Genomic DNA, 12,478 nt, shown 5'->3' with positions numbered 1-12,478 from the left:
TTTCACAAATTTGTCTAAGAGTTTTTTTTAAGCCACTCAACAACCAACTTCCACCTGACATTGCATCATACACCGATTACCATTGACATTGATTGGATTTGTGCTCGCGCTGCTCGCGCTTTACCAGAAGCAGAGATTTTTTTTGTGCTTTTACGAGTCATTCATGTTTCTCTTCCGGAGCTTTGCCCTCAGTCCCCTCAGTCAACACCCGAAGTGGACAATGAGTAAGTTAATAATATTCAGTGTTATTTTTCATTGAGCAAAAGGAGGACAATTATTAATTACAATATCAAATATCACATTTGAAACAGTCAAAGGGATGATGTCAGACATAAAATATTAACTCACCTAAACTCGCTATCGCCTTGGTCATCGTTGTTATCCCTTCGATATCATCACTGGATTCAAGATTCATGCAGTTCTTGTGCAAAACCTTCATTTTAACCTGAGCCGAGTAGGAAACCGTATCTTTAGGTAATTTTGAGATGAAAGAATGAATTTCGGAAATTTCTGAAAAAAACCGGATTTATCGTTTAAGGACCTAGTCTTAGAAATGACCTATTAAAAATTACCTTCATATTCGAGATGAGAATTGAAATTCCATTCTCCACGTTGCATTCCATGGAAATTGTGATGTTGGAATTCATTGTCAAATTTGCCACAACTCCATTCAAAAGGGTTCTGGCAGGGACTCAGGGATACGTTTGACCACCTAAGGATCTGGAAGTTAAATTCGGTTTTAGATCTAAAGCATCTAAAGCATAAACTCAAGGAATTGGTCGTCATTCTCTTTTTGCAAGAACAGGTTAGGAAAGATTTAGGTTATGTTCATTTTAACCTCGAAAATTCTAGACATGTTCTGTGGTTATGAATCTCTTGACCTTCTGATATTCAAAAGTACCGTTTTCAAAAATGATTTGAATTTTAAATGTATTCTAACTTCAAAAATATTTAAGAGATCTTGGCTATTTAATACATATATTTCTGAAAGAGGAAATTTGCATGTAGAATGTGACTAGCATGTTGCCAACCTCACATTTAAATGAGATTTATTTTAATTTTGTCGATATAATGAGCAAGTCCAATACGAACCCTCGTATCGTATCGGAGTCCGCGAACACAAATTCGGAGTAACATTTGACGTTCAATCTAACCTCATTTTATGGTTTTTGATGGCAAAGCGACAGAAACAAATTGCTTCAGTCGCTTTTTTTTTAAATTTCTTTAGAGAAATAAGAACTGAAAAGTCTAAAAATATAAGAGCAAGGATAAAACGTAAGGGCGTTTTTAATATTACAAGAAAATGGGATAATGATAGATTATTGAGGTGATAAAAAACGGTTAGAAAGCATTTTTTATACTAATCGGCAATACATTATCTTAAATTTTACACTGAGTTACTACAAATAAATCAAAAATTTCATATAAAAGCCTAAAAAGATATTTCTGCCATTTCTAACCTCACAAAAGTCATTCTCCACGGAATATTACAAAAAAGTAAGCATCCCCCAGGAATAACAAGCGAAAAATTCCTCGGAATTTTCCAGTATTTTTCCTTAAAAAATTCCATAGGTATAATTCCATAGGTAAAATTCCATAGGAATTTTTCATAATAGGTTCCAAGGAAAATTCCCTGGAAAACATCCTGGAATTTTAGCGTCACATTGCGCGGATTATTGCAATTTGGACGCTAGTTTTGCACTGGAATTTCCGCGGAATTTTGCTATGGGGTGGACTATGGTAATGAATCGTCAATAAAGTTTGGTTAGGAGTGTAAATTATTATTTACTAATGTGTGGCAATAGATAGTAAAATCAACTAATTAGGTATTCGGAATGTAATAAATCCTGAACAAACACGCCAGCAACTAAAATAGTAGTCTCGAGAAAATAAACCACGCCCCTTTCAAAAGAGAGCATATAAAAAATAAAATATGTGTTATTTTTTTAAACCACTTTTTAGACTAAATTACACGGTTTGAAATATTTAAATTTTTTACAGACCTTCACTCCATGAATTTAAAATACGTTTTCTAGTTTTACTTAGTGTTTTGTAGGGGGTGTGGCCTATTTTACTGAAATTAAAGAACTCATAAAGACGTCTTAGAGAACTCATGACAGGCTTTACATGAGGTTTTTACTAAATTTATTATATTAAATGAAATATGGTGATCTCGATATTAAGGAGGCGTGGTCAAAATTGTGTATCTCGCTTATGTAAGTCTAATTTTTTATGTAACGTATTTCCTTAATTTACATATAGGAGAAGAAGGCAAATTGTAAAGATCTTATCTATGTAACTTGTATCGTACTTTTTTTTTAAGCATTCTCAATACAAAAGGCGTGGCCTGAAGTACGAGTTACACCAGTGCAATCTTACACTTCAATCACGAATAAAATCGAAAGATTAACGTTGCAATACTTTTTCGAAATATTCAATTTTATTAATTTTAATTAATATTATTATTTATCATTTATCATTTTATTTTAATTTTTTTGTATAATGTTATCTTAAGAGTGCAAAATAAAATAATATCCATTAGAAATGCCTGTGTTTCAAAATTATTTTATTTAAACTGCACTCCTTGTGACATAATTTCTAAGTTGGTCTTGAAGTTCCAACAGGCGTCACCTAAATAAAAAAAGGATTATTAATTTCAAATATAATTTAATTTAACGACTATTGGCTTCATACTCTGAACAAAACGAGATTCTGGACAAATCTTCATTATTTCGCTTTCGATGCATCCAAAAATGTAATTGGGTGTCTGACTGCAGGTAGTCGGAGGATTTCCAGGACTTGTTTCTGCGTAATGCATCGATTTGAACATCTGGACCATTCTAGTGCTGGTTCGCATGCAAGTGGTCACAGCTCGATGGATGTAGGGCCTCCAAGCTTGATGAGCATTTTGGAACAGGACGTAGAGAAGGGCATTCTGGACAGGGACTTCCTGTTGCCAAAGCCTTGCGTAGTTGAAGATGCACTCGTTAATGCACTATGAAAAAGGAGTTCGCTTTAAGATCGAAAACACTTTTATTGGAGTCATAGGCTCACACTCGATTGGCTAGGATCCGTAAATCTCGCCTGGCACATTTTCATGAGGTTAGGATGGACAAAATTAGGCATATAACAGCATTCTCTAGGTTCCTAAGGAAGTCCTCCAGTTGGTTAGGTTGGGAGGATTTAATGAGAGAAACTGACTACGTTTACATGTAAGCAGTTTCGAGTTGTTGCAACTTAACATAAATTCTTATACATGTAAAATTCTTTTACAAAATTTTTTTGTGAAGATCATGTTCTAAGATCTTATTGTCATAATACAATAACGACTACTTAGTCTTCTAAATCATAGAAAAACATAGTTTGCTCATTGTAAAGTTGGTAGCCCTGTTTTATAGTTTTCCTGCTTTTGTAATATATATTTCATAAGGCTAAGAATATGCATTTTAATGCATTTCAAAATTAAATTACAATTAAGCTCAAGGCATATTACTTTAATCAGTTTTTTTCTGAAGAGAAATCCTGGAAAGTTACTTAAAAACTAGAAGTTACTCATAAAACCCTTGAAGCAATAACGGAAGTCACCTTGAAATTTTTAGCGTCAGTCCACGGTAACTTAACCTCACATTTTATGCGCCATTTTCTATTTTACTGATTGCCATCGCATTTATGAATTATTTCTTTAAAAAAATGAATGACAAAAAGTGTAGAAAATGGGAATTTTTCAAAACAGAACATCCAGAGGGTGAATAAATATGGCTAATGAGTGAACCGTGAGTGATAGATCATTCTCCATAATGACAGTGATTGCGTCTATCAGTCTCCAAGACCCCGCTAACAGAGCTGATTGCGCGATCAGTCTCCAGGATCTTGCCGATCACTTTGCATGATCACACGGATTGGCAACCAAAGTAACATCCCTTTGATATAACCAGAATATATATGTAACATATGTAACAGAAAATTCCCTGGAATTTGTCTTCTATTTTTCCGCGAGAGTTTCCGTGGAAATGAACGCTAATATTCCGCTTGGAATTTTGCGGAGTTATCAGCTTTTTTTCGTGTGGATTTCCTGGAAAAAGAAGTCCGAGGAATTTTCTTGCAACATATCTAAGAGCATTCCCTGAAAATTGATTCAAAATTTCCTTTGAATATTTCAAGTATATTTTCTGATATCTTTCCGACCAAGACTCCATGGAAGTAAGCGCGAAAATTCTGCAATTATTTTTCGCCCTAACGCTATAATTCTTGCGAGCTAGACATACTCAAATGAACGATATGGTAGCAATATTTTCAATTCAAAAGTAGAACAATTAAGTGTTCGTCTGATAGATGAACACTCTCCAAGTTTTAAGCTGCCATTTGGCACTGATAGTCTGTATTTGTGGATGTTTTTTTCTGGAAATTCTCTATGAAAGTCCCACGAAATTTTTAATCAATTTTTGGAATTATTTTGAAGAAAAATATATTTAAAAAATCTACTGGAAAAGTCGTGGAATTCCGTAATATTAAACCACGGAAGCCTCTAAGGCCGTTGCATGGAAATTTCCACGGAGAATTTCGTGGAAATAAAGAGGATTTTCCAAATTTTTAAAGGGCAGACTGCCGATTATACGCTACTTAATCCATAGGAAAAGCCGTGGAAATATTCGTCAGAGAAAAGTCCAGGGAAACTCGCGGACATTTCTTATTAGACAGTCCTATACAGAGTTCCGTAAATGTCCATGGAACGCTAGGAAGAAATTTAGCGTAAAATTCTATCTCGGAAGCTTACGCGGATTTTGAGCTGTAAAATCCAGGGAATTCCACGCGGATTTTTGGCGGTCAAATCAGCGGACATGGTAGAAAAGGCTGCTGGAAATCCAGTGGAATCGCTGCGGCCGTTGGCTATAAGGAATGTTTCACAAAAATTTTCATCGGTTCCTATACAGCTAAGAATTGTTATTTCAATATCTTTGTATCAATTTTTACGCAAAATATGAATTTTATTTGGTTAAATATTTTAAATAAATTTTTAAATAAAAATACGTAATTTATAAAAGATCTATCAACTTATTATTAATTGAACGTTTCAAAATAAAGGGAAGTTATTAAAAATTATAAGATCCTTCGAACCAGATTTTTTGGTCCCACTCGGTTGAAACATTTCGTCTTTAAGATTATTTATATTTTGACATTAAGAAATGTACTGAAGAAATGATCTAAAACTTACTCCAAGGCCTGTTAAATAAATCCTTATTTGTTCTAATAGGTTGCTAAATGCGCCTTCTAGAGCTGATTAAAATTTGATTTTGAAAAACCGATAAAAGAAATTCAAGCCCGTTTTCATATAAGGACAAAATATCTACATGGATAACCTCGAAAACATGACCCGTCAAATCATTGCTCTACCTGCCGATTTTACTCGGAGGTTTTTTTGAATTTTAACGGTATATTCTAGTACATTCAGAGAAAATCTGCAGATTCTCGGCAGAATTTCTCCCTAGAAAATCTGCATAACCTCCATTACTTCACAAAAATATTGTTGATTTATGAAGAAACTGTAGAAATTATAAAGAAAATTGTATGCTCTGCTTAACAAGCATTACCGAGTACACATTTTAGATAAGTAAAAAAACTGCGAGCAAAAATACTAATTCCTTAAAAATCGCCAATCGAATGATACAAAAACACGAAATTTTGGTCGACACTCTGTTTAAAGTTTTCACTTCACTTTTCTCTACTTGTAACACGGCGTCGCAGAATTCTTTATTTTATATAAACACCGTGATATCACTAAGAATAACTCTATAGAATTTTGCAAACTTCAGTGAAAAATTTTTCCATCTCTTCTGACACATCTTGTCTGGAAAGTCTGGAATGTAGAAAAAATCTACAGAATATCTACAGAAATTCATCAGAGATTCGTCATAAATCTGCCGAAATATTCTGACGAATTTTGTCCCAAGCCCAAATAAAATTCGTAAGAATATCTACAGAATTTATCTGCAGATATTCTGTAGAGGTGTAGATTTTCTCTACAGAAATCTTAAAGATATCTGCAGATATTATTTGACGGGAAATTTCCGTGATTTTTTTGTAATGTTTGACAGCTGTCATCCGAATATCCCGAAAGCGATCTGAGAGCTCCCGTCAAATAATATCTGCAGATATCTTTAAGATTTCTGTAGAGAAAATCTACACCTCTACAGAATATCTGCAGATAAATTCTGTAGATATTCTTACGAATTTTATTTGGGCTTGGGACAAAATTCGTCAGAATATTTCGGCAGATTTTCTGACGAATCTCTAGACAAATTTCTGTAGATATTCTGTAGATTTTTTCTACATTCCAGACTTTCCAGACAAGATGTGTCAGAAGAGATGGAAAAATTTTTCACTGAAGTTTGCAAAATTCTATAGAGTTATTCTTAGTGATATCACGGTGTTTATATAAAATAAAGAATTCTGCGACGCCGTGTTACAAGTAGAGAAAAGTGAAGTGAAAACTTTAAACAGAGTGTCGACCAAAATTTCGTGTTTTTGTATCATTCGATTGGCGATTTTTAAAATTAGTATTTTTGCTCGCAGTTTTTTTACTTATCTAAAATGTGTACTCGGTAATGCTTGTTAAGCAGAGCATACAATTTTCTTTATAACTTCTACAGTTTCTTCATAAATCAACAATATTTTTGTGAAGTAATGGAGGTTATGCAGATTTTCTAGGGAGAAATTCTGCCGAGAATCTGCAGATTTTCTCTGAATGTACTAGAATATACCGTTAAAATTCAAAAAACCTCAGAGTAAAATCGGCAGGTAGAGCAATGATTTGACGGGCTGTTAATGTAGAATTCTTTTTTTCTCTTCTTCTTCTTCTTCTTCTATTTTATGTAAGGCTGTCGGACTCACTCGGGTCCATATAGCCATTCTTTTTTTTCACACTTAAATCTATCTCTACTGCCACGTCTACTGTCACCCTCTTCTATATCCCCTTTTCCTGTCCTAAAGTGTCCCAATTCCTACTTAACCCTACATTTCACCCTATAACCAGCATGTCCTTACAGCTAAAAATCAAGTTTAGTTTAATCTAAACTGTACATGTAAACGTAGCCTTTTGAGACACTTACGATACTCTCAATAAAATCTATTCCACCCTAAAAATATGTAAAGGAAAACTGAAATTTACTGAAGAACATCCCAAAATGCTTCACAAATTCACTGATATCCTCTTACCACAAATATCACTAGGAGAGCGATTGATCTAATTAACACCATGATTGAAATTGTTAGACTCGTCACAATTGGCGGCACTTTTATAACCCGCAAATAGCTTAATGGCTTTTTAATTTACACACTCTTTTTATTAACTTTGGGAAATTCACTTCACTTTATTTCACGAACATCACTTTCCGTTGAATACCATCACACTATTTAAACTTATCCAAACAGAACGCCATCTACTGTTAACTGGCTGAATCACTTTTAGTATGTCTTCGCTAAAGCACCTCTGGATAAAATCAAAGATACCACGCTTGACTCTTCCAGAGATTCATCCGACAAAAAGTTGCCGCGAGAAACCGGTCATAAATTTGATTAAATTCCGATAAATGTGTTAATAAGTTTATTTAACATGTGTTTTTACAGACTCGAAACATCACCATTAAAGAGTTACGATTGTGGGTGAAATTTCAATCATAAACGCATGGTAAGTGAGAAAAGTCACAACATTACTGCTGCAGAAGAAAACCCAAAACATTTGGTTTTTCACTCATTTCCAAGAGGCTGCTGGTTCTGTTTATTTTTAGGAGCACTCTCGGAAGCAATGAAGAATTGTCGGAGTAATTGTTGCAATATGATAGGGTATTTTAGTGTTGATAAATAGGCGTAATTATTCATACACAGCCACTTCCTTCGCGCTCAAAAGCGTGTCCCTATTAGTCAGAGGGGTTTATCAATTTAAATTTGAGTGTTCATTGGCAAGGGAATGTTTTAAATCTGTGTAATTTAAAATTTGAAGAGGATAATATTATTTAAAAGAATTTTATAAACATTCTGAAAAATATACTATATACACTGTTGATTAAAAAAATAAATTAAAAATAAACCTTATTTAAATAATTTTAGATTTTTTTATATAACTCAAAAATACACTCAAAATCACTACTTGAAGTCACAAATTTTAACAAATAGAGAATTAAATTGTAAATAAATAGAATACAAATATTAAAATGTACATAAATTTTACTAATACGGAAAATTTATTCCATAGTGAAAATGTGCAATTTTCCCAATCACAGCTGGATTTTGACAAATTCGAAAATCGATTTGAGAAGTCAAAAATTGATTTTTATTTCTTGATGTACCCCAAGATGGCGAAAGTACTTAACCCTTTAAGGACGATTGGAACACCGGTGTCCCATAAAGAAAATAATTTTTCCTGACTACCTAAAGTTATTTTTTCTTATGTTTGCACGTGGTTGCAAAGTAGAAGATTGAAGGAATCTAGGATATTTTTTGCAAGTCTACAGCTATTTGCTACATAGCAAATTTTTAAGCTCAAAAATGACGAATTTTTCAATTCTCATATTTAAAATTTATTTAAATTATTTTTTATATTTACAATTTTTTTAAGCAAAACCGTTTTGGAAGAGGAAACTACAATACTCAAACATAATATTTTTCATTGGAGTGAAATTTATCTATCATTGGTGTTGTAGTTGTTAAACTTAAAATTGGCGCTAGTAGCGGTAAGAGGAAGTGATGGTGTGCATGTGTATGTGTGGTGAGAGAAAGAAATAAAGAGCAGTTTGTAAGATCTCCTCCAAGAAGATAGACGTGTTTTATTCAAATGTAACAGTGGCGACGGAGGATAAAAAAGAAATGGCGCAGAAAAGTGAGGAAAAAAAGCCAATGCAAGTCTCGATGCCGTCATCTATCGAAAAATTCGCTCCGGAAAAAGGCAAATGGATGCGGTGGATTAAAAGGCTCGAGACGACTTTCAAACTCTTTGGAATTGAGAAAGAAGAGGACAAAAAGAATATGGTCATCCATTACATGGGAATGGAGGCATACGAAAAACTGAGTGATATTGTGTCACCAGAGGAGCCAGAAACTTTCACATACGTGCAAATTGTCGCAAAAATGGGGGCCTATTATGACCCGAAGCCTGTGGAAGCGGCGGAGTGCTTTAATTTTCACTCCAGAAAGCAGCAGGAAGGAGAGAGCGTCACAGACTTTATGGGGGCGCTAAGAAAATTGGCAAAGCACTGTAATTTCGGCTGTAGTCGTTGCGATAATCTGTCAAAGACGCTTCGCAATCAGTTTATCGTCGGACTCAAGAGTCGAGCGATGCAAAATAGATTGTTGGAGAAGCACGATCTGACAGTAGATAAGGCTTTGGATCTCGCTATAGCAATGGAGGCATCAGAGAAAACCAGCAACATCATCGCAAGCACTACAGTGAAGCCAATGGACAGAAATGTGGAAGTCAACGAAGTGGATAAAAAGGAAGATGATGTCCACAAGATTTCCGGGAATACTACAGCACGGGGACAGCAAGGGAAACTTGCAGAATGCTTTCGCTGTGGATTGGTAAATCATTATGCAAACAGCTGCTACCACCTGAAGTCGACATGCCGGAAGTGCGGGAAAATTGGACATTTGCAGAGGGTGTGTAAGCAGCCTGACAAAGAGAAGACGAAGAAAAAGACAAACCCAGACGACAAGACATCATCAGAGGTTCATGGCATAGAAGGAATTTTTACTGTGGAGGAAGATCATGTAGACAAGGTACTTATTGATGTTAATATTAATCAAAAATTGTTACAATTTGAGATGGACAGCGGATCGGCGATTTCCATCGCGGGTCTAGATTTTAGAGACAAATATTTTCCATCTACCGAAATTACAGAGACAAAGCGAAAGTTCGTAAGCTACGGGGGAAGGGGGATCAAGGTGTTGGGGTTCATTTCAATCTCTCCCGTAATCTGTGGATGTGTCCTGCAAAACGTCAATTTGTACTTGTCGGAGGAATCTGCGAAGAGACCGCTTCTCGGACGTGAGTGGATAAAAAAAATGACTTGGGTAAATTGGAATTCAGTATTTGAAATAAACAAGTCTGACGAAGTGGTTAAGCGAAGGACAGTTTATGAAATGGTTGAAGATCTTAAGGAACAATACGCAAAAGTCTTTGAAAAATCGCGAGGGAAAATCGAAGGGATTCAGGCAGAGCTTCGTTTAAAAGAGAACGCGAAACCGGTATTTGTAAAAGCGAGAAGTGTGGCGTTTAGTAAAAAAAAAGCAGTGGAGGACGAAATTAAGAAACTCGTGGAAGACGGTGTTCTTATTAAAGTCAATCAGAGTAATTGGGCTACACCAGTGGTCGCGATTTTCAAACCATCAGGTGGGGTAAGACTTTGTGGCGATTATAGTGTCACATTAAATCCGGAATTGGTCATTGATAAGCACCCTCTGCCGACCATTGACGAATTATTCGCGGATATGGCTGGCGGCCAAAGATTTACAAAGTTAGATCTTTCGCAAGCTTACTTGCAATTGGAAGTAAGAGAAGAGGATCGTGAATTGCTCACGTTGAGCACTCATTTAGGGTTGTACACGCCCACGAGATTAATGTATGGTGTGGCTCCGGCAGTGGCAGTGTGGCAAAGGTTGATGGAAAATGAGTTAAAAGATATACCGGGGGTAAAAGTGTTCGTGGATGACATAAAGATTACAGGACCAGACGATCAGACACACTTCGATAGGGTTAAGGAAGTCCTTAAGAGGCTCAGAGATCGGAATATGCGCGTTAATCTTGATAAATGTGAATTTTTCCAAGAGAGTATTGCGTATTGTGGATATGTTATTGATAAAGAGGGCATTCACAAGCATAAGGATAAAGTGGAGGCCTTGGAGAAAATGCCTAGACCAACCGATAAAGACGAAGTACACGCTTTCCTGGGGTTTGTAAATTATTATGGAAGGTTTTTCGAGCACCTTAGCACAACGCTTGACTCAATTTATAATCTCTTGAAAGGTGACGACCAGATTAAATGGGATAATAAGTGTGAAAAAGCATGGTTGAAAGTGAGGGAAGAGATGTTGTCGAATAAATTCCTCGATCATTATAATCCTAATTTAGAGCTTCGGTTGGCGACGGATGCCAGTCCTGTTGGGGTGGGGGCGTGTCTAAGTCAAGTATATCCAGATGGGATCGAAAAACCCTTGCAATATGCGTCGAGATCACTGACGAAGACACAAAGGAACTATACCCAAATGGATCGCGAGGCTTATGGGATAATATTTGGTTTTAAAAAGTTTTATCCATATATTTATGGACGAAAATTTACGCTTATCACGGATAACAAGGCACTTTTTCACATTTTTAATCCAAAGAAAGGAATCCCTCAATATACAGCTATGAGGTTACAACATTACGCTGCATTCCTGCAAGGATTTGAATTCGATATAATATTTAGGAAGTCGATAGAGCACGGGAATGTGGATTGCCTTTCGAGATTGCCACTTAAGGAAACTTGTGGTTTTGAGATGGATGAAGTGGACGCGGTACAGATAAATTTAATGGAAAGACTTCCAGTAACGATGACAGAAATAAAGACTGAAACAGAGAAGGACAGTGACGTGGAGAAATTAATCGATGCATTGAAGAAAGGGAAAGTGGTAAACAAAGAGCAAAGATTTGGCATTGATCAGAGGGAGTTCGGACTTCAGCAAAATTGCTTAGTAAAAGGAATGAGGATGTACATTCCTGAGTCGTTGAGAGATAGAGTTTTGGGGGAGCTTCATGAGGGGCATTTCGGAATGTCCAGAATGAAAGCTTTAGCTAGAAATTATTGTTGGTGGTCAAAGATAGATCACGATATAGAAGAAAAAGCCCGAAATTGTTCACAATGTCAGGCTCGAAAAGCTGATCCGGCAGTAGATCGCTCGCATTGTTGGGAGGAAGAGAAAGGTCCTTTTGAGAGAGTTCACGTAGATTATGCGGGTCCGGTACAAGGGAAATACTTATTAGTAGTAGTTGATTCTTATTCGAAGTGGCCAGAAGTAAAGGTGTGTGGGAATATGTCGACAGAAACTACGGTGAATAAGTTAAGGGAAGTATTTTCCACTCATGGTATTCCCAGAATCTTGGTAAGCGATCAAGGGCGACAATTCATGAGTCAGGAGTTTCAAGAATTTTGCAAAATGAACGGGATTACTCACAAAACAGGTAGTCCTTATCATCCTGCCACGAATGGGCAGGCGGAAAGGTTTGTGAGAACCTTTAAGGAAAAGCTTGATCTTCTAAAAGAGGTTGAGAGTCAAGATTTAGAGCGTAAGTTGTGTAGTCTGTTGATGATATACCGAACCACACCACATGCCACTACGGGAGTCACACCAAGTCAGAGGTGTTTGAATAGAGAGATTAGAACGCGTCTCGATTTAATGCGGCCTAAACAAAATGAAGTTGCAGAATGTAGGAAAACGTTGGTAAAAAGGG

At 36.0% G+C, this 12,478-nt stretch overlaps 1 protein-coding gene across 1 annotated transcript in view; it reads right to left on the bottom strand.

Moving 5' to 3' along the window:
- LOC129807786 (protein gone early) overlaps positions 1-12,478 on the bottom strand; it is a 63,379-nt gene that overhangs the window by 25,331 nt on the left and 25,570 nt on the right. The window contains exons 4-5 of the mRNA XM_055857267.1: positions 573-720; positions 349-510 (exon numbers count right to left, since the gene is read on the bottom strand). Of these exons, the coding sequence (XP_055713242.1) occupies positions 349-510; positions 573-720 (310 nt within the window). The remainder of the gene's footprint in view (positions 1-348; positions 511-572; positions 721-12,478) is intronic.

The sequence above is a fragment of the Phlebotomus papatasi genome, chromosome 3, assembly GCF_024763615.1.
Source record: "Phlebotomus papatasi isolate M1 chromosome 3, Ppap_2.1, whole genome shotgun sequence".
NCBI lineage: Eukaryota > Metazoa > Arthropoda > Insecta > Diptera > Psychodidae > Phlebotomus > Phlebotomus papatasi.
Note: the sequence above shows the minus strand (reverse complement) of the source record. Positions and strands in the feature narration are given on the sequence as shown.